Source organism: Hypanus sabinus, chromosome 7 (genome assembly GCF_030144855.1).
Source record: "Hypanus sabinus isolate sHypSab1 chromosome 7, sHypSab1.hap1, whole genome shotgun sequence".
NCBI lineage: Eukaryota > Metazoa > Chordata > Chondrichthyes > Myliobatiformes > Dasyatidae > Hypanus > Hypanus sabinus.
In genome coordinates, this window is record NC_082712.1 from 84,707,065 (window position 1) to 84,733,992 (window position 26,928).

Genomic DNA, 26,928 nt, shown 5'->3' on the forward strand with positions numbered 1-26,928 from the left:
TCAAAGCTCAGGGCATCGGAGGGAAGACATTGGCATGGATAGAAAACTGGTTGGCAGATAGAAAGCAAAGGGTAGTGGTGAATGGGTGTTTCTCGGAATGGCAGGTGGTGACTAGTGGGGTGCCACAGGGCTCGGTATTGGGACCACAGCTGTTTACCATTTATGTTAATGATTTGGATGAAGGCATAGAAAATAACATCAGCAAATTTGCTGATGATACTAAGCTGGGTGGCAGTGTGACATGTGATGAGGATGTTAGGAGAATTCAGGGTGACTTGGATAGGCTGGGTGAGTGGGCAGATACTTGGCAGATGACGTTTAATGTGAATAAGTGTGAGGTTATCCACTTTGGGAGTAAGAACAGGAAGGCAGATTATTATCTGAACGGTGTAGAGTTAGGTAAGGGAGAAATACAAAGAGATCTCGGAGTCCTTGTTCATCAGTCACTGAAGGTGAATGAGCAAGTGCAGCAGGCAGTGAAGAAGGCTAATGGAATGTTGGCCTTTATTACAAAGGGAATTGAGTACAAGAGCAAGGAAATCCTCTTGCATTTGTTCAGGGCCCTGGTGAGACCACACCTGGAGTATTGTGTATAGTTTTGGTCTCCAGGGTTAAGGAAGGACCTCACTAAGTCACCTCTCATCCTCCTTCGTAGCCACATTACTGCTTTATATGATGTGAAATTTGTTGTTTTCTGGCTCAGCGCAAATACGTTCGGAAATCTGATGGTGGAGGGGAATAAGCTGTTCCTGAATCATCAATCGGGGGACTGCCGCTGTTGGCTCTCCACAAGATTAGGTGAACAATTCAGGAAAGTGTAGCTCGCGCGGTTGGGTTGAGTTGGTTTCCGATCTCAGCAATTTACTTGCAAACGTTTGGCCGGAATATAAGCGGGTTGATTACAGGGTTTCCACCGAACGCCTGGCCTTCGTGTAGTTATCAATCAGCTGATTGGTCATCATTACGGAGACTTAATTGTGATGCCAGTAGGAAATCTTGTCAGTGATTGGCTGTGTGGCGAACTACGCGCGTTCTGATCTGGAATTTTTTTCCCCGCAATTGTTCATAAACAGGATCAAGGTCTACGTTGTTCATTTAAAAAAAACACTTGCTTCCGGGAATTCTCTTACATGCCGCACTGATGCCCAGCTGAATTTGTGCCTGCTCTGGATCTTCAGAAAAGGAAAGACGAAGGAACAGACCACTGTCCTCATAGTGGAATCAGAAATATATTTCCTGGGTGTCAATATCTCTGAGGATCTAACCTGGTCCTAACACATCCATGCAACTATATAGAAGGCAAGGCAGCGGCTATATTTCTTCAGGAGATTTGGTTTCTCGCCTAAAGACACTGGAGATCATTCTGACTGGCTACATCACCGTCAGGTATTGACAGTGACGGGGGCTACTGCACAGGATTGAAGCTGCAAAGAGTTGTAAAATTAGTCAGCTCCATCATAGGCACTAGCCTCCGTAGTATCCAGGATAAATGACCTCCCATCACCCAGGACATGCCCTCTTCTCATTGCTACCATCAGGGAGGAGGTACAGAAGTTTGAAGAATGATTCAAGAACAGCTTCTTCCCCTCTGCCATCCGATTTCTGAATGGACACTGAACCCGTGAAAACTACCTCACTACTTTTTAAATTTTTTGTCCTACTTGTCGTAATTTAACTATTATATATATATTTACTGTACTTCAGTTTTTTTATTTATCATCCACTTCTGCCGCAAAGTTAACAAATTTCACGACATATGCCGGTGATATTAAACCTGATTCTGAATCTAGGGAGAGTTGGCCGTGTGGCTTTACAGCCAGTTCATGTTTATAGATCCCTGTGGATAGTTTTCTTCCAACTGGGCCGATCCCTGAATTTATCCTAATATAGAAATGTACCCTTCGGCCCATCTTGCCTATGCCAACTGTTGCACGTATTTATAACAGGCTGCAGTAATTGGTCACGTGGGTTTGGGCACGGTGGAGGTAAGTGAGTGCTCACGCTTTGTATTAGTTTGGTTAGAGAGGGGGTGTGAAGAGAATGGAGATTTTTGTTGACTGCTACTTTTGCTATCGCTATTCTTGATCGCTGGTCCTCGCTGGTTTTGTAATAAATGATCGAAGGCACTGTTTTTCGACTCGGAGTCAGATATTCGGAAGCCCCTCACGCACCGTTCGTTCCTCAGCGGCTTTCAAGTAACCGCTGCACTTTCAACCAAAAAATATCCAGGGCCAGACTCGCGGGTGAAGTGTTGCCTCAGCTGTTCCGGGGCCCTGAATGGTGAAGGGAGGAGGTGAATGACAGGTGTAGCAGTTGTTCCGCTTGCATGGGGTAAGTGCCGGGGGGAGATCAGTGGGGAGGGACGAATGGGCAAGGGAATCATGGAGAGAGTGAGGGGTGGGGTGGAATGATGTGTTTGGTGGTACGATCCTGTTAAAGCCTGCAGAAGTGACAGAGAAGGATGTGCTGGATGCAGACTCGTGGGGTGGTAGGTAAGGACACGATCTGCGTTTCTGCCTTCAATAGGTAACCCTTCCCAGACCCCTATGCCTCCATCGCCTCTTAGTGTTCACCTACAGCTCCCCATGGGTTGGTATTGGATCATGATCCTGCACAACACTGTGATCTCTCACTGCTCTAACTCGCCCAGCGGCTCCAGAGACCCTTGTTCCATTTATGAAGCTGGGCCTCTGCAAATGGATCCTCGGCTTCTTCGTTGGGAGACCCACAGCCAGTGGAAACATCTCCTCCTCGCTGATAACGCGGTCGAGTCGCGACATGACTAGCATCTATACGTTTGCAAATGACGCTACTGAGTTGGGCAGATGATGTCGAGGAGGTGGTGTACAGGGGTGAGATAGATCAGCTGGTCGAGTGGCGTCGCAACGACAACCTCGCGTTCAACGTCAGCAAGACCAATCAGCAAACTTACCAACCCCTCCCTCCACTTCCTCAGCCAGGTCATTTATAAAAATCACCAAGACTAAGGGTCCCAGAACTGATCCTAGGGGAGTGCCTCTTTGTGATTTTCATATATGACCTGGATGAGGAAGTGAAGGGATGGGTTAGGAAGTTTGCTGATGACACAAAGGTTGAGGGTGTTGTGGATAGTGTGGAGGGCTGTCAGAGGTTACAGTGGGACATCGATAGGATGCAGAACTGGGCTGAGAAATAGTAGATGTTCAACCCAGTTAAGTGTGAAGTTGTTCATTTTGGTAGGTCAAATATGATGGCAGAATATAGTATTAATGGTAAGACTCTTGGCAGTGTGGAGGATCAGAGGGATCTTGGGGTCCGAGTCCATAGGACACTCAAAGCAGCTGCGCAGGTTGACTCTGTGATTAAGAAGGCGTATGGTGTATTGGCCTTCATCAACCATGGAATTGAATTTAGGAGCCAAGAGGTAATGTTGCAGCTATATAGGACCCTGGTCAGACCCCACTTGGAGTACTGTGCTCAGTTCTGGTCACCTCACTGCAGGAAGGATGTGGAAACCATAGAAAGGGTGCAGAGATTTACAAGGATGTTGCCTGGATTGGGGAGCACGCCTAATGAGAATAGGTTGAGTGAACTCGGCCTTTTCTCCTTGGAGTGACGGAGGATGAGAGGTGACTTGATAGAGGTGTACAAGATGATGAGAGGCATTGATCGTGTGCATAGTCCCAGGGCTGAAATGGTTGCCACAAGAGGACATGGGTTTAAGGTGCTGGGGAGTAGGTACAGAGGAGATGTCAGGGGTAAGTTTTTTTACTCAGAGAGTGGTGAGTGAGTGGAATGGGCTGCCGGCAACGGTGGTGGAGGCAGATACGATAGGGTCTTTTAAGAGACTTTTGGATAGGTACATGGAGCTTAGAAAAATATAGGGTTATGGGTAAGCCTAGTAATTTCTGAGGTAGGGACATTGTGGGCCGAAGGGCCTGTATTGTGCTGTAAGTTTTCTATGTTTCTATGATTGCAGACTTCAAAGTAAGTAGGGGGACCACATGCACCAGTCCTCAGAGAGGGGTCAGCGGTGGAAAGGGCGGGCAGTTTCAAGTTCCTGGGTGTCAACATCTCAGATGATCTATCCCGAACCCGATTTGATTCAATCAGCAATATCTCATTAGGAGTTTGAGGAGATTTGGTAAGACACCAAAGACTTGCACAAATTTCTACAGATGTGCCCTGGAGAACATTTGCTGTCTGGTATGGAGGCTTCAATGCATAGGGAATGCAGGAGGTTACAGAGTGGTCTGGACTTGGCTGGTTCCATCGTGGGCATAACCCTCCCCATCCTTGAGGGCATCTTCAAAAGATGGTGCCTACTAATTCAAACCTGCAGAGATTCGGCGTGGCATCTAAAACTTCGACAAACTTCTATAGCTGTGTAGTGGAGTTTGTATTGACTGGCTCCATCACAGCCTGGTATGGAAACACCAATATCTTTGGACAGAAAGTCTTACAAAAGGTAGTGGATCTAGCCCAGTCCGTCGCAGGTAGAACCATCCCAACCATTGAGCACATCTACATGAAATGTTGTCGTAAGAAAGCAGCGTCCATCATCAGAGATCCCCCTCCAGCCAGGCCATCGGGTAGAAGGTGCAGGAGCCTCAGGACTCACACCACCAGGTTCAAAAACAATCACTACTCCTCAACCATCAGGTTCTTGAACAAAGGGGATAACTACACTCACTTGCCCATCCATATTGAGATGTTCCCACAACCAGTAGACTTGCTCTCAGGGATTTTCATCTCATGTTCTTGTTACTTATTGCTATTTATTTATATTTGCATTTGCACAGTTTGTTGTCTTCTGCACTCTGGTTGATCTTTCATTGATCCTGTTACTGTTCTATAGATTTGCTGAGTATGACCGCAGGAAAATGAATCTCAGTGTTGTATATGGTGACATATATGTACTTTGATAATAAAATTGACTTTACAGAAGAAGGAATCAAAGACCCTGACCATCCAGGCCATGCCCTCTTCTCGATACTACCATCAGAGACGAGGTAAAGGAACTGGAAGACCCACACTCAGTATTTTAGGAACAAGTTCTTTCCCTCTCCCGTCAGATTTCTGGATGCTCTGTGAACCCAAAAACACTACCTCAATATTTTTAAACACTATAGCAGTTTGAAGTCTTGGCACCATACTGCTATCACTGTACAAATTTCACGTGACAGTAAACACGAGGCTCCGCAGGCTTCCCCCGGATAGTTCAGTTTTCCTCCATCATCCCAGTGTGTAGCATTTGGGATGAGGGGTAGCATTTGGGAAGGTGCTGATGGGAATGTAGGGAGAATAGTTTGCAGAAAGATTGGGATTAAGGTGTGGGATGGGTGGGATATCTCCAAATTCAATGGGCCAAACGGCCTCTCCAACTCATGAGGAAAATTCTAGAAGAAAGATGCATCACACATGGAAGTCACAGGCGGCGGGCAGCATTGTTCCTGCATCTCCTCGTGGTGGGTGACACCCCATCAGGGAACAGGTCCAATGCAACACACAAAATGCTGCAGGAACCCAGCAGGCCGGGCAGTAAACAGTTGCCATTACGACCCATCTTCAGGACCCTGGTTCAAGACAAAGCTTCTTGTGCCTTGGAACTTCAAAACCGACTGGTGCAATCACCTTGTCTGTATACCAGAACTGGGTGAGTCGGGGGAGGAGGAAGATGAGGGCACGAGTGTGTGAGAAAGAGCGGTGGTGGGTGCAGGTGAACCAAGGTGGGGGTCGGGAACGTCAAAGATGTGGGAGAGCAAGCGAAGGAGGGTGGGTCTGAGAGAGAATGAAATGTTGGGTGTGAGAGAGAGAACTGGGTTTGTGGGGTGAGAGAAAGAAGGTGGGGGAGCATCATGGGTGTGGGAGAAAGAGCAGGGGTTTGTGGTGTGAGAGAAAGTGGGTGGGGGCTTGGGTGTCTGCGGGGAACGTCGAGTGCGAGAGAGCGCAGGGGTCGAGGTGTGTGCGAAAGTGAGTGGAGGGTCGGGTGTGTGAGAGGGTGGGGAGGGGGAGAGGGAGAAGGAAATGGGGTGGAGAGGGAAGGAGCACACAGTCTAATTTTGCATTTCCACCTTTCAGTTATGCGTGAACTGACCACAACGAACACAGGTTTTAGAACAATAGCCGGTATCTTTATTAAAACGCCACGCATGGCCCAAAGGCGTGTAGTGCTCTTGGTCTGACTTTACATTTGTACAAGGTTTTTCTCTTTGCAAAGTGCAAATACAATATCTTTTTAATTAATTAATTAAAAACACACATGTACAGTATCCGTGGTGAGATTACACAGCAGCCTCATTCACACTGACATCTGAATCAGGATTAATTTGCAGGGCTCGTTAAAACGCACACAGAGAAAAATGAAACAGGAATAGAGTAAGCCACTGGCGACAGGACCCTGTTATCACTGCCCCGTTCACATGCACATGCAGTAGCAAGGTGGGGAAGTGGATGGAGAGCTGGCAAACTTCCGCCCCCACCCCATCCACTCCCCCAGCCTCCCCCGTTACTGAAACAACAGCGCTGCCCCACATAGAAGGGGAAAGAAGGCCAAGGTGCTGGGAAGGAACAAGGGGAAAGAAAAGGGGGAGGCAGAGAGACAGAGACACACACACACAGGAGACAGAAACTGGGAGCGGGCGAGAGAGAGAGAGAGACGGAGAGAAAGGGAGAGAGAGAATGAGAGAATATGGGGTGTCCTGGAAGCACCTTACCCTGAAACCAGACCAGAAAAAGCACACATTGCATTGACAATTATTTTCTAAGTTTGTGGTTAGTTGTTCTTCTGAACACTCCAGCAGACGGATTCCTGATTCCTCCAACCCACGATAACCCCACAAACATAGTTCCCCCCTCCTCCAACACCTACCCCCCAACCCAAGGGATACCACCATTCCCATGGCTTCGATGTGGCCACAGTAACATCACAGCTGAAATTGCACCCATAGCATCGCTGTTAAAAGCCCAAGAAAACTGGCTCCTGGAAATCTCCACAGGTCATCGGGACCAAAAGACCTTCATCTTTTACATTTACCGTTCAAAGATTTGAACAAATAGATTTTGATTGAAAAATATATTGACTTCAAAGTGAGGGAGGGTAGTCAAAATTAAGCAACATATAAGTTACTCAAACAGGAACCCAGTGAGGGTTTTATACTCTCCCAGGACAGGGACAGCATAGGTAACAAATGCTGTTAAGCTCCCTCTACACCAGGGGTTCCCTACCTGGGACCCACAGACCCATCAGTTAATGGTAGGGGTCCATGGCATAAAAAAGGCTGGCAAACCCCAATCTACACTGCTGCACTCCCAGCGCAGGGGTAAGAGAGGGTAAAGTTCCCTCTTCATTACCCTGTCACACACAACCAGGCAGCCAAGGTGGGACAGCACAGGTAGGTACAAAGTGAAGCTCCCTCCGCACTGTCCCATCACCCACTCCCAGGGTCAGACACAGAGTGAAGCTCCCTCTACACCGTCCCATCACACACTCCCAGGGTCAGACACAGAGTGAAGCTCCCTCCACACTGTCCCATCACACACTCCCAGGGTCAGACACAGAGTGACTCTCCCTCTACACTGTCCCAACACACACTCCCAGGGTCAGATACAGAGTGAAGCTCATTCTACACCGTCCCATCACACACTCCCAGGGTCAGACACAGAGTGAAGTTCCCTCCACACTGTCCCATCACACACTCCCGGGGTCAGACACAGAGTGAAGCTCCCTCTACACCGTCCCATCACACACTCCCAGGGTAAGACATAGAGTGAAGCTCCCTCTACACTGTCCCATCACACTCTCCCGGGGTCAGACACAGAGTGAAGCTCCCTCTACACCGTCCCATCACACACTCCCAGGGTCAGATACAGAGTGAAGCTCCCTCTACACTGTCCCATCACACTCTCCCGGGGTCAGACACAGAGTGAAGCTCCCTCTACACTGTCCTATCACACTCTCCCGGGGTCAGACACAGAGTGAAGCTCCCTCCACACTGTCCTATCACACACTCCCAGGGTCAGACACAGAGTGAAGCTCCCACTACACTGTCCCATCACACTCTCCCGGGGTCAGACACAGAGTGAAGCTCCCTCCACACTGTCCCATCACACACTCCCAGGGTCAGACACAGAGTGAAGCTCCCTCCACACTGTCCCATTACATACTCCCGGGGTCAGACACAGAGTGAAGCTCCCTCCACACTGTCCTATCACACACTTCCAGTGTCAGACACAGAGTGAAGCTCCCTCCACACTCTCCCGGGGTTAGACACAGAGTGAAGCTCCCTCTACACTGTCCTATCACACTCTCCCGGAGTCAGACACAGAGTGAAGCTCCCTCCACACTGTCCCATCACACTCTCCCGGGGTCAGACACAGAGTGAAGCTCCCTCCACACTGTCCCATCACACACTCCCAGGGTCAGACACAGAGTGAAGCTCCCTCCACACTGTCCCATCACACACTCCCAGGGTCAGATACAGAGTGAAGCTCCCTCTACACTGTCCTATCACACACTCCCAGGGTCAGACACAGAGTGAAGCTCCCTCCGCACTGTCCTATCACACACTCCCAGGGTCAGACACAGAGTGAAGCTCCCTCCGCACTGTCCTATCACACACTCCCGGGGTCAGACACAACCCATGGGCTCTCAGTAGAGCTGCCTCACCACCTGAGGTTCAATAGAATTATCTCATACTGACTTGTGTTGGGATCAAAAAGGAAACCTACCACAGCTGAATATCTAGTTCACATTCAAACGAATTCTCAGGCACGATGGTGCTGAGGTGTGAGGCAGAAAATACTGGAAATAGTCAGTCAGCACCCATGGTGGATGGTGCATGACTCAGGTCATTAGTCTTTCAGCAGAATCCGATACAGCGCTGCCAACTGAACTTTCCTTGGAACTGAAAGAGCTTACAACATGCAGACCTTTTGCACAGACCACTCAAACACAGGTTTGTTATCCCTCCCACCACCACCACCCCCCAAATTCTACACTTGACCCTTCATACTTGCAAGGCAAAGCAAAGTGGGCAGTGATATTCGAAAGGCTGTCAACAGCCTCCATCACAGCACAGTAGACTCAGGATGAGGGGGGTAGGAGTGATAAGCAATTTCCATTTCGAGCAATTTTGAAAGCAAACACCTTTGAAGCAGAAAAATGAAGTCAATGACACAGTTTACATATAAAAAAAGAGCATTAATGGGATGCTTAGCTTTAATAAATAAAGCAAAAAGCAGTGATGCAATGGTAAACCCTTTATAAATCACAAGTTAGGTCAAAGGTGGATTACTTCCAATTCTGGTCACTGCATTTCAAAGTGGGTGCAGAGGCTTCGACTGAGAAGTTATGAGGTTGAGTTGTAGAGGGGATGGAGAAGAAAGGACTGTTCTCCCTCGAGGTAAACTGGTTTTCATTTAAATCTCAGCAGTACCATAGTTAGACTGCTATGACAAACAAGCATTTATTAAACCCGACCCTAACTACAGAATATATTCTCAGAAATGCTTTTGTATTCCCAAGAGAACAGCCCCTCACTCCATTTCCCCAGCCCCAATCCCCTCCCTCAAAAAAATTCAGCATTTGCTTTTAATACTTGTAGATATTTGCATTAACTCTATCTGAGAACTCAGTGCAGCCCGATGGAGACTTCATGACGGTTCCCTCCTGGCTTATCCCTTCAATGTCAGGTATCTCTGTCGGATAGGAGATGAACAAGATTTCTTCATTGGTAGCCAGGGAGATCTCCCAGAGCCATCAGTTTTTCTCCAGTTTTCCTTCACGGGAGCACTTTCGATTCACACAAATGGGAAAAAGTGCAAAAGGAGGGTATCGCTGAACAGGGAGGGACCGCTCGATTACCCTCCTGTCCTTCTGCTCCAAAAAGGGTGGTAGGGAAAGATTTTATGATAGTTTCAACAAACAGAGCGAGAGAATTGCCAAGGGATTCCAACCCAAAAACAATTAATTGAGTGCTTCCAACCCCAAAGAGTCCTGCCCAGACCTAATTTAGTTTGCCAACCCATCTCAGCTCAGCAAAACCAAGGTCAACCAGTCCATCTTAACGGTCGATCTAACTGGAGTTTAAGCCATTAAACAGCCAGTCTAGGACCCCAACAACATTTCAGTACTAACCAACACTGGCCCACTTAAGCCCAACCCAACAAAGGCCAGATAGTCGACAGAGTACCCAACCTAACTCAACTCCAACTCAACAGAAGCCAGCCAGCCCAACCACATACCAAATTGAACCAAGTCTAGCCAACAATCCATGTAAATCCCATTCAATGGAGGCAACACAGGTCAACCCAACCTAATGTGGATTGGCCAACACCAACCATCCCATCAGCCAACCAAACCAACAGAGGCCACAAAAAAAAACGTTATCTTCGGTCAAATGGGCCGATGCCTCCAATAAATAGACTTTGTATAATCTACACATTCCATCGCCGTTGCTTAAGGGGTTTTAAGGACACTGCCGTTCCTTAGTGGCTCACTCCACAGGGAGTGCCAAGCTGGGCCAAACTAACATGTTCAACCATAAACCCTTCCATGGAAACCTTTGGCAGCTCAGCGTACGAGCGCACAAGCGCAGAAATCCTCTGCTCCCTCCTTCATTAATAGTTGGAGCCGTCCTCCCCTGCGCAGCTTACACAGTGAGGAAGGTTTTGATGGAGGCACCTCCCTCGCAGTCCCTGCCTCCCACTCTGCAGGGGACGAGGAAGCCAGGAGATGAATACACCGTGTTGCTTCAGAACAAAATGAAAAATGCTTCAGCAGATGAGGTTCCTTCGGATTTCAGAGTGTTCCATGCTCATTGTCTGCAGCCTTCCCCGCCCCCCCCCCCCCCCCCGCCTCCGTTCATCCGTAGAGTGAGAACACAGTCTCAAGATCATCTTCTTTCTCATGGGCACCTGTCTGGTGCTCAGCTGAAGCAGAGAAAAGAAGGAAAAAAAACTCACCCAGACCAGATTCAGGGCTCAAGGTCCTCACTGGTGCAAGAAGTTCAACGTGTAATGGTAGAGACTGGTTGCGTCCAGTCCCAGGGCAAGAAGGATTCTGGTTCCCAAGGTAACCTTAGTTGAAGTCAGCAGTGACTGGTCCCTTGCCTGCAGGGCGTCTGACTTTGGAGAACAAGTCATCTTCGTCAACTCCCTTGGTCGAAATGTCCCCCTCCACTCAGGGCATGTGGCGAATGGTGTGGAAGATCCAGTCCATTTTTGTTGTCCAGCCTCCATGGTGGGCATCATTCATCTGCTTGGTGAAGTACTCCAGCGCCTCCTGCTCGGTCTTGTCCAGCGCCAGGGTCTTGCGGATGTAGGCGATATCGTCAAAGGACTGCAGCTCCGGCATCCCCGAGCCCAGCATCATGGAGAAGAGGTTGATGAAGAGGTTGGCGTGCTGCCGGATGGCAAGATAGGCTTTGTAACACATCTCCTGGAACCTGCGGTGGGAATGTGGGGGCGTTAATAATGTTCTGTATCGACCGACCTCTCTGTTCCATATTATCCTACCCCAACACATCCACTATTTCTGTTCCACTCTGCTTCACTCTAAATTACCATAACCACCCCCCACACCTCTCCCTCTGCCTTAATCCCTTCCCCTCCACCACCCCCTCCTCTGGCCCAACCCATTCCCTTTCCATCCCTTAACTTACTCCCCTCCCCTACCCTACACCGTATTACCCTTCCCTCCCAACCCATTACCTTCCTTGCTGGCCCAGACCACTCCCCTCTCCTCCCCTTCACCCAACTTCCCTCTCCCTCTGGCCCAACTCACTCCCTTCTCCGGTCCCTCCCCTCCCCTTTCATACACTTATTACCTTCCCCCTCCTTCCACTCCCCTCCCCTTCACCCACCCCGCCTCTGCTCTTCCTCCAGCTCATGTCCCCTGTGTAAAACCCCTGGCACTGACAGAGTGCCTCAACACAGGAAAACGAAGCCTCGTAGGACATGGTTGTCTGACACGATGCCAGGCCTTGTGTGTGGCTGGAACCACGGCTGCCCCACGCTCTTGGTGGGGGGGGGGGGGGGTCAGGTAAAACTGCCTCGAGGAGGGAGCCAAAGAGTTGAGCTTCAGAGGTTGAGGTTGAGATTGGGCAGTGGCAGACCTGGCCACCAGGAGTGAAGGAGCACCACCCTCATTTTCAAGCCTGCATGATCAGCTCCCCCTCCAGAAACCAAACACAAAGAAAACTCCTCCCAAATGACATGTCTCTTCCCAGAGGTGTTAATCTACCTTCACGAGCAGGCTCCGGAATTAGGGAGCTGGGGGTGGGAGAGGTCCCTTTACAACAGAGATGGAGGAATTTCTACAGCCAGAGGGTGGTGAATGTGTGGAATTCATTGCCACAGACAGCTGTGGAGATCAACTCATTGGGTATATTTAAAGTGGAGGCAGACAGGTTCCAAGTGCACTATGGACCCCTTGCTTAATGGTATTGGTCCGTGGCATTAAAAAGGTTGGGAAACCCCCTGCTCTGCAGCTAATCGGCTCTCAACCATCATCACCGAAAACCGGCTGTAATCAGGCCACCTTTGTGGGATACTTCTGTGCACAAAGCCACTGTCAGCATTTCCCCTTTACGACCAAGAATACATTCGAGGAGGGAGGGGGAAGGTTATCAGCTGCCAGGGAATGTTCTAAAAGGTGCTGCTTAAATGCAGTCCTCTCCCCGCTCTCCTAACACCATCCCAACTCTCCCCCGATGTCCAGCAGGCCGCTCCTCACTTACTGCTCAAACTCCTTGGTTTTGGTGCATTCCTGTGCACCCTTACTGATGACGATCAGGAAGTCCTGCGTCAGGACGAAGGGCACCCGCTCACGCTTGTAGCCGAATTTCTTCTTCTTGTGGTCCAGGAAGTGGCCAAAGTCGATGTGGAAGAGCTGTGGGAGGAGAGGGCAACAGGTCACGCCTGGGCACCAAGTGGGTTCACGGCCTGCCTGTGCAACCCGAGTCCTGGTCACATCCTCGTCAATGTTTTCTGCCGTGGCTCCACTCCTAGGTGGAGTCAGTCAGTGGGCATGCAGGCCCTTTGGCCCATCTGCTCCATGCTGACCCCATCAACCATCCACTTACACCAACATCATTTCAACTGCCCCTCACCCACACAGCAGTGGGTCAATTACCAGCGGCTGATAAACCCACCAACTCTGCTCTTCTGAAGGTGCGAGGGGAACAAAGCATCCAGGGAAAACTGATGCAGCCACAGGGAGAACGTGCAGTTATCACATCGAGGTCAGGACTGAATGAGCTCTCTGGAGCTGTGACAACGGCTCTATCCACTGTGCCATTTTGTAAGGGCCTACAGATACCTGAAGGTAAAGGGACGAGGTGGATATAGCAGAATAAGAAATAACCAGGTGGGGTAATCAGAAATAATCAGGAAGGTTGTAACGTTAGGCCCCTTATCTGGGGAAGGATGTGTTAATGTTGGGGGGAGGGTTCAAAATGATTCTGGGATTGAAAGGCTTCTCATCTGAGGAGTGTTGGGGCTTGTACTCGCTGGAATGAGGTGGGATCTCATTGAAACCTATTGAGTGTTGAAAGGCTTCAACAGAGCGAATATGGAGAAGATGTTTCCTATGGTGGAGGAGTCTACGACAACTTGACACAGCCTCAACATAGAGGGGTGTCCTTTTAGAACAGAGATGGAGGAAGAATTTCTTTAACCAGAGAGTGGTGATTCTGTGGAATTTGTTGCCACAGGCGGCTGTGGAAGCCAAGAGATTGAGTATATTTAAGACGGAGGCTGATAGAGTCTTGATTGGTCAGGGCATGAAGGTTTATGGGGAGAAGGCAGGAGATTAGGGCCGAGAGGGAAAATGGATCAGCTATGGTGAAATGGCAGACAGGACTTAATGGACCAAATGGCCTAATTGTGCTTCGATATCTTATAATCATGTAACCCTGGCCAGATCACTGCATGGTAGAATAGTGGTTAGCATAACATCTACAGCGTCAATGATCAGAGGTAATTCCCACTGCTGCCTGTAAGGAGTTTGTATGTTCTCCCTGAGGGTGAGGGTTTCTGCTGGTTGGTCTCCACAGTTCATGACGTATGCATTAGTAAGGGTCAGTAAGCTGTGGGCATGCTATGTTGCTGCCAGGGGCATGACTACTTTTGCAGGCTGCCTCCATCACGTACTTGGACTGTGTTGGTTTTGACACAAATTATGCATTTGCAGACATCCCACCCTGCAAAAACTCATTTCAGGGAGGTAGCACCATCAATTTGCAGGAGAGTCCCGGGAGAGGTGGGATGTCTTCAATCGAGTAGCTGCTTAGCAGCTAGCCAGCTAGTTTAAATAATGTTAGCTATGCTAATGAATGAATGACACCTGTTAAAACTCACCTCAACATGTCTTTTACATTTTAACCCACCATGGGCAAAAGAAAAGACACTTTGCAAACAGTGCAGCGAGCAACACTGTCATTATTTTTGACTTCTATCAGGCTGGGGTACACTTTAGTGTAGTCTGGGGTGAAGTATGTTTTACAGTTTCTTTTTTCTTGGAACACTCTGCCATGGTGCGCTCTCTCTCTCTCCCTCCCTCTCTCTCAAAAAATCGATTTCCGGGATATTGTATATAATTTGCAGGCGTCAGGGAGCTGCTATCAATATGCAGGAGACTCCCGGAACTCCCGGGAGAGGTGGGATGTCTGCATTTCACTGTATGTCTCCAAATACATATGACTAAAAAAGCTCATTTTTAACCCAACCCAATATCCAATTCTGGCTGGCATAGATAGAGTGGGCGATTAGCCTTTGTCTGTGCTGGGTATTGCAATGGTCACTGCAAGCAATAGTCTGTAACTTCGCTTTGGACTCAGAGATAATTCCGTGTGGCATAACCGAGGCGCGGCGAGGCAGCAGGCCTGCTGCTGAGAACGAGGAAGACGTGAGGTTCAATTGACATAAGTGCTGGGCTGAATCGAAGTGGCAGGGTCCAAGCCCCAGAGAGTATCAGAGACTGAACCCAATGTTTTGACTTAGGCGCTGGGCCATATCAGAAAGGTCAGGGTGTTGGGGCCCGAGGCGAGGGACAGGCCTGTTCACCTCACTGCTCTGCTGAATTAACAGTCTATGGACAGGACTTTCTCCGTGCACGTCAGCTTAGAACGCTATTTGCTTGTGTTTACTGTTTAAGTGTTTTGTTTTCTATTCTCAGCACAGTGAGTGTTTTTCGGTCCTATTTTTAATTGGGTTCTTTCGGGTTTCTTTGTTTCCTGTCTGCCTGTAGGGAGACGAATCTCAAGGCTGCATTTTATATACATCGTTTTAATTTTGAACTTTTGGACAAAGCAGTTTCAATGCCTCACAGTGGCGGGGAAGGAGCTCTCTCCTAGAGGGAGGCTCCCCCTGATCTTCCACTGGTGGAGGGAGGGGGTGACATGCTCTACCGTCCGAGGTACTCACCTGTCCATCATCCTTCACCATAATGTTACTGTTGTGTCGGTCTCCGATGCCCAGGATGAACGTGGCGACGCAGTACCCGGCGCAGGAGTGAGTGAACAGGTCGATGGCAGCGTCGTAACTGGTAACCAAGAGAAAGCTGGGTCATATCACCTCAGTTCCTCCACAAGGACATCACTTACTGAGGCTAACCTTGGCTTTCAGCCTCACAGTACTCATAAGACATTCGGCCATTCCATCACAGCTGATTTATTATCCCTCATAACCCCATTTCCTGCCTTCTCCCCCGACTAGTAAAGAATTTATCAACCCCCGCTTTAAATATACTCAGACTCGGCCTCCAGAGTCATCGATGGCAATGAATTCCATGGATTCTCCAACCTCTGGCTAAAGACGTTCCTTCTCATCTCTTTTCTAAAGGGACACCCTATTCTGAGGCTGTGCCCTCTGGTCCTAGACTTATTTTCGATTGGGTCTCTTTGTTTCACTTTTGGAAGCATCCTCTCCACGACTATCTAGGCCAGGGGTCGGCAACGTTTACCACTGAAAGAGCCAATATGGACCCATTTCCCATAGAAAAGAAAACACTGGGAGCCACAAAACCCGTTTGACATTTAAAATGAAATAACACTGCATATAGCGTTTTTTTTGCCTTTATGCTATGTATAAACAAACTATAATGTGTTGCATTTATGAAATTGATGAACTCCTGCAGAGAAAACGAAATTACATTTCTGCATGCAACAAAAACATTTTGAACTCCGAAAAAAAGACGTTGGGTTGAAGGTTACTCCATAGTTAGCCTACTTTGGATCGAAGAATTAAAAGAAAGCGCGCACTGGCGGGTGTCAGGCATTGGCAGTGGTGATGTATATTAATAGCGATAAAAAACACGTTGTAGCGGTGTGCTACACGCAGCGCTAAAATAAAGATACTGCAGTCAAAGGTAACTTTATTCGAACTAAACAGCCTTGATTTAAAGCCTCCCTCAACCCGTCCCCGTGGGCGCGGATGCTCCAAAAGACACGTACTCACAAACCCCCGTAGGGTATCTCCCTTAGCCGGAATGGTGGCTAACTGTGAGCCGGTTCGGATGTGCCAGGAAACGGGGTCTCCACAATGTTTTTAGATTGTACAAGATCACCATAATCTTCAAATTTTGAATTACATTTCAAAAACTAACAAACCAAGGGGAGCCGCAGCACAGAGATGAAAGAGCCGCAGGCTGCCGACCCCTGATCTAGGCCTTTCAGTATTCGATAAAGAGACTGTTCCCCACCCTCACCGCTCTCTGATTGGAGAAGTTTCCCCTCATGTTCCCCTTGAGCTTCTCCCCTTTTACCCATAACCCATGACCTCTGGTTTTAGTCCCACCCAATCTCAGTGGGAAAAGACTACTTGCATTTACACCCTATCTATACCCCTCATAATTTTCTATACCTCTATCAAATTCCCCCTCAATCTTCTACATGCCAGGAATAAGGTCCTAACCTGTTCAATCTTTCCTTATAACTCAGGTCCTCCAGACCCAGCAACATCCTTGGAGATTTTCTCTGTATTCTTTCAATCTTATTTACATCTTTCCTGTAGGTAGGTGACCAAAACTGCACACAATAACCCAGATTAGGCCTCACAAATGTTTTATACAACTTCAACATAACGTCCCATCTCCTGCACTCAATAGTTCAATCTATGAAGGGCAAAAGCTTTCTTTACGACCCTATCTGCCTGTGCCACCGCTTTCAATTAATTGTGGACCTGTGTTCCCAGACCCCTTTGTCCTGCCGCACTCCTCAGCGCCCTAACGTTCACTGTGTAAGACCTACTTTGACTGATCTTCCAACCAGGGTTTTCTAAAAACTTCTTAAGTTTTCAGCAGCAGGTGTCACATGGCTAATTGATAGGTCAATTATTATCGATGGAATTCTGTTTCCTCCAGCCTGAGTGCCAGAAGACCACAACCACTTTTTCATCTGGTCTTATGTTGGCTCTCTCAACGCTTCCCCCATTCCTCTTTGCTCTTGGAACATTGAATGAAACAATCGTAAGCAACAAGACCCGAGCCTCATTCTTGACTTCTGAACCTTTGGATTTCAAAGGCCCCAGCATCTGACAGCCTCTACCACCACCCCACACACTCACCACTCTCAAAAACCTACCTCTGACACACACCCCCATATCCTCCTCCAATCACCCTAAAGTTATGCCCTCTTGTATTCCTGCCCTGGGAAAAAGTCTCTGGCTATCTCCTCTATCCTGCCTCTTATCACCTTGTACACCTCTATCAAGACAGCCCGCATCCCCCTTCGCTGCAAGTCAGGGGTTCCCAACCTTTTTCATGCCATTGACCATTTCCATTAAGCAAAGGTCCACGGAAAACAGGTTGGGAGACTCTGCTCTGAAGGAAAGATGGAGCTCGTTCAACTTTTCATTGTAAGATGTGTGATCTAATCCAGGCAGCATCCTGGAAAATCTTCTCTGCACCCACTTGAGAGCTTCCATATTCTTCTTATAATCAGGCAACCAGAACAGAATATAATATTATGAAAAAATCTGCAGATGCTGGAAATCCAAGCAACACACACAAGCAGGTCAGGCAGCATAGAACCATAGAACATTACAGCACAGAAACAGGCCTTTTGGCCCTTCTTGGCTGTGCCGAACCATTTTCTGCCTAGTCCCACTAACCTGCACCTGGACCATATCCCTCCATACACCTCTCATCCATGTACCTGTCCAAGTTTTTCTTAAATGTTAAAAGTGAGCCGGCATTTACCACTTCATCTGGCAGCTCATTCCACACTGCCACCACTCTCTGTGTGAAGAAGCCCCCCAATGTTCCCTTTAAACTTTTCCCCCTTCACCCTTAACCCACATCCTCTGGTTTTTCCCTCCCCTGGCCTCAGTGGAAAAAGCCTGTTTGCATTCACTCTATCTATACACATCATAATTTTATATACCTCTATCAAATCTCCCCTCATTCTTCTACGCTCCAGGGAATAAAGTCCTAACTTATTCAACCTTTCTCTGTAACTCAGTTTCTCAAGTCCTATCAACATCCTTGTAAACCTTCTCTGCACTCTTTCAACTTTATTAATATCCTTCCTGTAATTCAGTGACCAAAACTGCACACAATACTCCAAATTTAGCCTCACCAATGCCTTATACAACTTCACCATAACATTCCAACTCTTATACTCTATACTTTGATTTATAAAGGCCAATGTACCAAAAGCCCTCTTTACTACCCTATCTACCTGTGATGTCACTTTTAGGGAATTTTGTATCTGTATTCCCAGATCCCTCTGTTCTACAGCACTCCTCAATGCCCTACCATTCACCTTGTATGTTCTACCTTGGTTTTTCCTTCCAAAGTGCAATACCTCACATTTGTCTGTATTAAACTCCATCTGCCATTTGTCAGCGCATTTTTCCAGCTGGTCCAAATCCCTCTGCAAGCTTTGAAAACCTTCCTCACTGTCCACTACACCTCCAATATTTGTATCATCAGCAAATTTGCTGACCCAATTTACCACATTATCATCCAGATCATCGATATAGATGATAAATAACGATGGACCCAGCACTGATCCCTGTGGCACACCACTAGTCACAGGCCTCCACTCAGAGAAGCAATCCTCCACTACCACTCTCTAGCTTCTCCCATTGAGCCAATGTCTAATCCAATTTACTACCTCACCACGTATACCTAGCGACTGAATCTTCCTAACTAACCTCCCATGCGGGACCTTGTCAAAGGCCTTACTGAAGTCCATGTAGACAACATCCACTGCCTTCCCTTCATCCACTTTCCTGCTAACTTCCTCGAAAAACTCTAATTGATTTCTTAAACATGACCTACCATGCACAAAGCCGTGTTGACTTTCGCTAATAAGTCCCTGTCTATCTAAATACTTGTAGATCCTATCTCTTAGTACTCCTTCCAATAATTTACCTACTACCTACGTCAAAGTTACTGGCCTATAATTTCCCGGATTACTTCTAGAGCCTTTATTAAACAATGGAACAACATGAGCTATCCTCCAATCCTCCAGCACTTCACCAGTAGATACCGACATTTTAAATATATCTGCCAGGGCCCCTGCAATTTCAACACTAGTCTCCTTCAAGGTCTGAGGGAATACCTTGTCAGGTTCTGGGAATTTATCTACTCTGATTTGCCTCAAGGTAGCAAGCACCTCCTTCTCTTCAATCTGTATAGGTTCCATGACCTCACTACTTGTTTGCCTTATTTCCATTGACTTCATGCCAGTTTCCTTAGTAAATACAGATGCAAAAAACCCATTTAAGATCTATGGAAATCTATGGGCATCTATGGAAAAGAATCAACAGTCGATGTTTCAGGCTGAGACCCTTCCCATTGTGTTCTCACCGGGGTTTTATACAGCTGCAACATTACTTCACAGCTCTTGAACTTAATCCCCTGACTACTGAAGACCAGCTCACTATGCGCCTTCTTAACCACCCTATCAACTTGTACGGCAGCTTTGATGGACATTGGTAATGCAACTGGACCCGCGTTGGGTCAACCTGGCCCAGCAGCATATAGAGTAGCTGATCCGCGATACACCACACCGACACTGTAATGGACGGCCCCTGCCTGGGGCCGGAGGGAAAGGGTACACCAGACTTACGCCTCGCCCTTGTTCTTGTCCTTTAGCCACTGGTGCAGGGTGTGGCTATTGAACTGCAGGGCACCTTTCAGCCCGCCTTTGCACTGGATCTGCATGATGGTGTGTGAACTCCGCACGGCCTCTATCAGTCCCACACAATCCCCGATCGACAGGCATCCATACGGCAGCATCCTGCAGCAGGTATTGGGAATTGGTCTGTTACTGTCAAAGAGGGACCCTTCCTTATTTTATTTAGAGATACAATGTGGAACATGCCCTTCTGGACCAATGACCACCAACCCACCAATTTTACACTAGTCTAATCACAGGTCAATTTACAATGGCCAATTAACTTACTAACTGATACATCTTTGAACTGTACGTATATAAATTTGATGACAACACACCTATTTCCTATGGGATCAATAAGGCATCTACCTATCTGTTGTTGGGAGATTTTCAGATGGTGACGAGAGGGCATACTGGAGTGAGATAGACCAGCTGGTTAAGTGGTGTCTCAGTAACAACCCTGCACTCAACATCAGTAAGACCAAACACCTGATTGTGGACTTCAGAAAGGGTAAGACGAGGGAACACACACCAGTCCTCATAGAGGGATCAGAAGTGGAGAGAGTGCGCATTTTCAAGTTTCTGGGTGTCAATATCTCTGAGGATCTAACCTGGACCCAACATATCAATGCAGTTACAAAGAAGGCACGACAGTGGCTATATTTCATTAGGAGTTTGAGGAGATTCGGTTTGTTACCACAATCACTTGAAAATTTCTACAGATCTACATGGAGAACATTCTGACTGGCTGCATCACCGTCAGGTATGGGGGGGGGCGGGGGCGGAGGGCTAGATTAGAATAGGATTAGAATAAGCTGCAGAGTTGTAAACTTAGTCAGCTCCACCATGGGTATTAGCCTCTGTAGTATCCAGGACATCTTCTAGGAGTGGTGCCTCAAAAAGGCAGCATCCATCATTAAGGACCTCCATCACCCAGGACATCCTCTCTTCTCATTGCTACAATCAGGAAGGAGGTACAGGAGTCTGAAGGCACACACTCAACGATTCTGGAACAACTTCCCCTCTGCCATCCAATTTCTGAATGGACATTGAAACCTACCTCACTACTTTTTTTATTTCTGTTTTTGCACTATTTAGTTTAACTACTTTATATCAGTATGTTTACTGTAATTCATATATTTTCTACTATCTATTGCATTGTACTGCTGCTGCAAAGTTAACAAATTTTATAACATATGAACTGATTCTGATAAGGTCCAAGGGCCTCAACGAGACAAGAGTAGGAGATCTGCAGTTCGTTGTCGTACAAGACATCTATTCAAGAGTTTGATAACAGCGGAACAGAAGCTGCCCTGGTAGGTGATCCCAAGCTTTTATATCAACAGAGAAAGTTTAGTGTGAGTAGGGTCCGTGACTATGTGGGTTACTTCCCAAAGCAGAGGGTAGAGTAGACAGAATCCATGGAGGACTGGGTTGTGTGTAGTTCTTTGCTGCCTCGGACAGCACGGTTGCCATATCAAGCCACGTTGGTGTCTTTTGTGAATATTAGTTCTGAACCTATTTGCTTACTTTTATTGATTGCACGATTCTGGCGTGGTACGGCAACTATGCTGCCCGATGCTGCAAGAAGACAACCCAGCCCTATGGCGGTTCCTTAAGGTTGTCATAGCCAGGGGGGGCAGTGGGGACAAATTCCCATTAGCTTCCACTGGCATGTGTTTCAAATAGCCTCTGACAACCAAGCCCAGCTCCTGGCCTACATGTGTGCTTTTGCTACTAAACCCAGCAGAACCGTCTCTACTGACGGGAAAAGGGGCAAAGGTGGGTTACTGGAGCCTCAAAACCAGTTGCTTTGGGCAGATGGGGCTTGTCAGCTCATCTGAAACCTCTGATCCCAAACCTCTGCTGCCTTTGGGAGTAAACTCTGAGAGAAAAATCCAGAGCTGGAGTCTCTAAGGCAGGCCTACATTGAGGTCAACGCTGACTGGCAACTCCCGGTTCCAAACTGTATCGGTCTCTGCCGTTCCTTTGGATTCATCAGCTGTGTGGAGAGTGGGAGTCTGCTGCGTGGGCAACAGCTTGCCCTCCATATCGTACCGCCCAGGCCTGCCTATCAAGTAGACAGCTAGGACATAAATCCATGGTCAACTCGGACCAACGGAGACCTCCTATGGTGCATCAGGGACATTCTGAATTTCTTTAGCTTCCTGAGGATGCAGAGGTGCTGGTGAACTTTCTTGACCGTACTGTCCAGATGCCTGGGCCTGGACAAGGTCTTGATGATATTTACACCACCGAACACGAAGTTCCTAACCATGTCCGCCTCAGTACCGTAGGTATAAGCAGGAAGGCGGTGGTGGGGAAAGAGAGGAGTGTCAGAGGCAGCCCCAGTCTCAAAGCTGGGGGCAGAAACTGAGAGAAAGCAAAGAGTCAGGACGGGTAATGAAGGAGTAGGGCGAGGTACAGGTGGACCCCGTTTTTCAAACAGTCGCTTTACGACAGCTCGCTGTTATGAAAGACCTACATTAGTACCTGTTTTCGCCAACCAAAGAAGATTTTCACTTTTACGGAAAAAAAGACGCCCGCTTTATATGTGTGTTTATCCCAAGAAGGACTACCGTGACTGTGAAGCCTTGCGCAGGCAGTTGTGTGCACACGTGTCGATTTTGGCTGGCTGTCTTCCCGATTTTGATAAGTGAAATTACACCGTACGTACAATATTTCTACTTTATATAGGCTGTATATTTATCATATCATTCCTGCTTTCACTATATGTTCGTGTTATTTGGTATGATTTGGTAGGGGTCTGGGAATGCTCAAAAATTTTTCCCATATAAATTAATGGAAATTGCTTCTTCGCTTTATGACATTCCGGCTTTCATAGGAACGCTCTACTTTCGGATAGCGGGGGAAACCTGTAGTAGGAGAGGGAGGTGCTGCTGGCGAAACAAAGTTGCCGAATGTACAAGATCTTAGTAGATGAGAGAAGGACTGGAATTGAACAAAGATGTCTCTGCAGCACGGTAGCATAGTGGTTACCACAACGCTTCGCAGTTCCAGCGACCTGGGTTCAGCTCCTGCTGCTGCCTGTAAGGAGTCTGTACATTCTCCCTGGGACCTCATGGGTTTCCTCCCACAACTCAAATATGTACCGGATGGTAGATTAATTGGTCATCATAAATTGTCCTGTAATTAGGTTAGGGTTAAATCCACGGTTGCTGGGTGGCATGGCCAGAAAGGCTGATTCTGCACCGTACCTCAATTGATAAATCAATAAATAAGCATCAGGCCAGGGCCTGGGATTGACCGCACATCTCATCTTACCTTAGGTCCAGCCCCTGGTTCTGCCAGATGTTCTCCATAATCCGAATAATCTGTAGTGTTAGCATGTCCTGTCGTAGGTCTGTAATAGACAAACAGATAACATGGTAAGATCGATGGCACAGTAATTTGAATGCACAGGACTGCAGGAGGCCGCGGAGAGAAGTGGGCTGGGCCCACTACATCACGGGCACGTCTCTCCACACCAACAGCTGTATCTGTCTGGATGTTGTTGTAGGCACTGGACAAATTGAAAAGGTCAGGGTGTCGGGGCCCGAGGTGAGGGATGAGCCGGTTCAGATCGCTGCTCCGCTCTGCGCTGAAGTAAGGGTCCGCGGACGGACTCTCTTTGTGGACCAGTTCAGAACGCTATTTGCTTGTGGTTATTGTCTGCATGATTTTTTTATCTGTGCACGTTGGATGTTCGATGGGTTCTATTGGGTTTCTTTGTTTTGTGCCTGCCTGTAAGGAGGCGGATCTCGAAGCTGTATATTGTTTGCACACTTCAATAATAAATGTACTTTGAACTCTGACCTACAGGAGGCACTAACTCAAGAAGGCAAAGTCCATCATCAAAGATCTGGGACATGCCACCTTCCTCACTGCTGGCATTGGGTAGCAGGGTGCAAAACCCTCAAGTCCCACACCACCAATTCAATGGTTCCATGCTTAGAAAAACAGAGGACTATGAGTAACCCTAGGTAATTTCTAAAGTCAGTACATGTTCAGCACAGCTTTCTGGGCCTGTATTGTGCTGTAGGTTTTCTGTGTTTCTATATCAGAGGATGTATACAGTATACAACCTGAAATTCTTACTCTTCACAGACATCCAGGAAACAGAGAATGAGATTAAAATGTTAGAACCCCAAAGTCCCCCTGCCCCTTCCCTCATAAAACCAGCAACAAAGCATCAATCCTCACCTCCTCCTCCCCTATTTATTTCAATAGAAAGCATCAGAACCCACCATCCACCAAGCAAGCAACAGCAAAGCCCCCAAAGAGAGACCATGATCTGCAATCCTACAAAAACTTTTGATCACCCTGACAAAATCCACATATCTCTCTCTCTCTAAAAGGGACAGAGAGGTGTCGCCCCTTTTCCACAGTGAGAGGGGAGACCAACAAGACAGGTACTTCCCTTCAGCCGTTCGGTTCCCGAAACAACCAACACAACCCCGATCACTACCTCAATACAGCAACACTGTGACCACTTTGCATTAAAAAGTACAAAGTAAAATTTATAATCAGAGTACATACATGTCATCACGTACAACCCTGAGAATCTTTTCCTGCAGGCATACTTAGCATAGCTATAGAACAGTAACTGTAAACAGGATCAATGAACAACAAACTGTGCAAATGCAAATATTAATGAATAGCAATAAATAATGAGAACATGAGATAAAGGGTCTTTAAACTGAGATCGTTGGTTGTGGGAACATCAGGATTACAATGAGTGCAGTTATCCTCTTTGGTTCAGGAACCTGATGGTTGAGGGGTAGCAACTGTTCCTGAACCTGGTGGTGTAAGTCCTGTGACACTTGTACCTTCTACCTGTTGGCAACAGCGAGAAGAGAGCACGGCCTGGGTGGTGGGGATCTCTGATGATGGATGCTACTTTTCTACGGCAGTGTTTCGTGTAGATATGCTCAATGGTTGTTTTGTTGTAATTGTGTTCTTTCTTGTAAAAGCTGTGCGTAACTTCTGTTGAATTTTTTGTGATACGATGTGCTGCAAGTGAGTTTTTCATTACACCTGCATGCACATACTCGTGCAGACGACAATGAGCTTGAACTTGACGCTAACTCTCTCCAGCACCACCATCAGCACAATGTCGCCTTCCACAGGGACTCCCTCGTCCTCAGGGTTTTGAGGCATACACTGTAGGAAGGATGTTGAGGTTTCGGAGAGGGTGCAGAGCAGGTTTAGCAGGATGCTACCTGGTATGTGCTGTCACGAGAGGCTGGATAAACTTGGGTCATTTGCTCCAGAGCAGCAGGGGCTAAGGGGGAGATCTGATAGAGGTTTACAAGATTATAAGCGGCACAGAATATCTTTCTCCCCAGGGTAGAAATGTTTACTACCAGGGGCACGCATTGAAGGTGAAAGGGGGTAGTTTCAAGGGGGATGTGAAGGGTAAGTTTTTTATTCAGTGTGGATGCCTGGAATGCGCTGCCTAGTAAGGTAGTAGAGGCAAACACATTAGAGATGTTTGGACAGGCACATGGATGTGAGGAAGATGGAGGGATTATGAACATGATGTAGGTAGGAGGGATTTGTGATTGGGTGTGATTTGGCACAACGCTGTGGGCTGACTGTTCTGTTCCTGTACTGTACTCTTCACTGTTCTGTTTATAGACATCAGCCAAGTGGCCCAACTGGTTTATCCTTCTCCTTTCTTCCCCCAGAGAGTCAAAGAAAGGTATAGCACAGACACAGGCCCTTCGGCCCATCTAATCCATGCTGAGCCACTCAATCTGCCTACTCCTGTTGACCGGTGCCGGGATCACAGCCTTCCATGCCCCTACAATCCATGTACCTATCCAAACATGGAAACTCTCAAACATGGAAGTCAAGCTCATATGCACCATTTGAACCGGCAACTCTTTCCACACTCTCACCCCCCTCTGAATAAAAAAGATCCCCCTCAAATTTCCCTTGAACTTTTCACCATTCACCCTTAATCCACTGACGTCCCTCCCAACCTCAGTGGAAAAAGCCAGCTTACATTTACCCTGTCTAAACTCCTCATCCCAATGACTACAAGATCCCTCCTTTCTGTATGGGCAAGGGGTGGAATCTGGGGAGGAGTTGGCTGGGATGTGGGGAGACTGGATTCCACAGACCTCAGTGGTGGGAGGAGGGGGGAGGAGAAAATAAGATATAGGAGCAGCATTAGGCCATTTGGCCCATCGAGTCTGCTCCACCATTTCATCATGGCTGATTCATTTTTCTTCTCAGCCCCAATCTCCTGCCTTCCCCCCCATATTTCCTCATGCCCTGACCAATCAAGAATCTATCAATGTCTTCCTTAAATATATCCAATGATTTGGTATTCACAACTGCCTAGGGCAACAAATTCCATTGTTTCAGCACTCTCTGGCTAAAGAAATTCTTCACCTCTGTTCTAAAAGTACGCCCTCTATTCAGAGGCTGTGTCCTCTGTGCTTAGATTCTCCCACCTCTCCACATCGTCTAACGAGGGCTCTCGTTAGGTTTCAATGAGATCACCCCTCATTGGCCAGGGCCTCTAATGGGACAGTAGGACTGCTCGAAACACACTTGATGGGCCGAGTGGTCGTTAGCTGCGCCCATCAGTGCTTCAGAAAGACTTGTGTCTCTTTGGCCGCCCCAATCCTCATCATGCACGGCAAGGTCCTACCAGAGCGCTGACAGTTTTTGTTAAAAACAAAACAGATCAAATGATTAACACTGGCCCAGAATCTCAAGGAACATAGTCACCCAGGCCCCAACGTTGATGAAAATTGAGGGATTAACACTGGCCCAGTATCTCGAGGAAGTAATGCCTGACCCAAGATCT

The 26,928-nt window shown here is 47.7% G+C and overlaps 1 protein-coding gene across 3 annotated transcripts in view; it reads right to left on the bottom strand.

Moving 5' to 3' along the window:
- Positions 1–6,091: 6,091 nt before the first annotated feature.
- LOC132396922 (phosphatidylinositol 4,5-bisphosphate 3-kinase catalytic subunit alpha isoform) overlaps positions 6,092–26,928 on the bottom strand; it is a 139,011-nt gene continuing 118,174 nt past the window's right edge. For all 3 annotated transcript variants that reach the window (XM_059975015.1, XM_059975016.1, XM_059975017.1), the window contains exons 18-22: positions 23,391–23,469; positions 20,058–20,228; positions 15,406–15,523; positions 12,720–12,871; positions 6,092–11,426 (exon numbers count right to left, since the gene is read on the bottom strand). In XM_059975015.1, the coding sequence (XP_059830998.1) occupies positions 11,162–11,426; positions 12,720–12,871; positions 15,406–15,523; positions 20,058–20,228; positions 23,391–23,469 (785 nt within the window). In that variant the 3' untranslated portion in view covers positions 6,092–11,161. The remainder of the gene's footprint in view (positions 11,427–12,719; positions 12,872–15,405; positions 15,524–20,057; positions 20,229–23,390; positions 23,470–26,928) is intronic.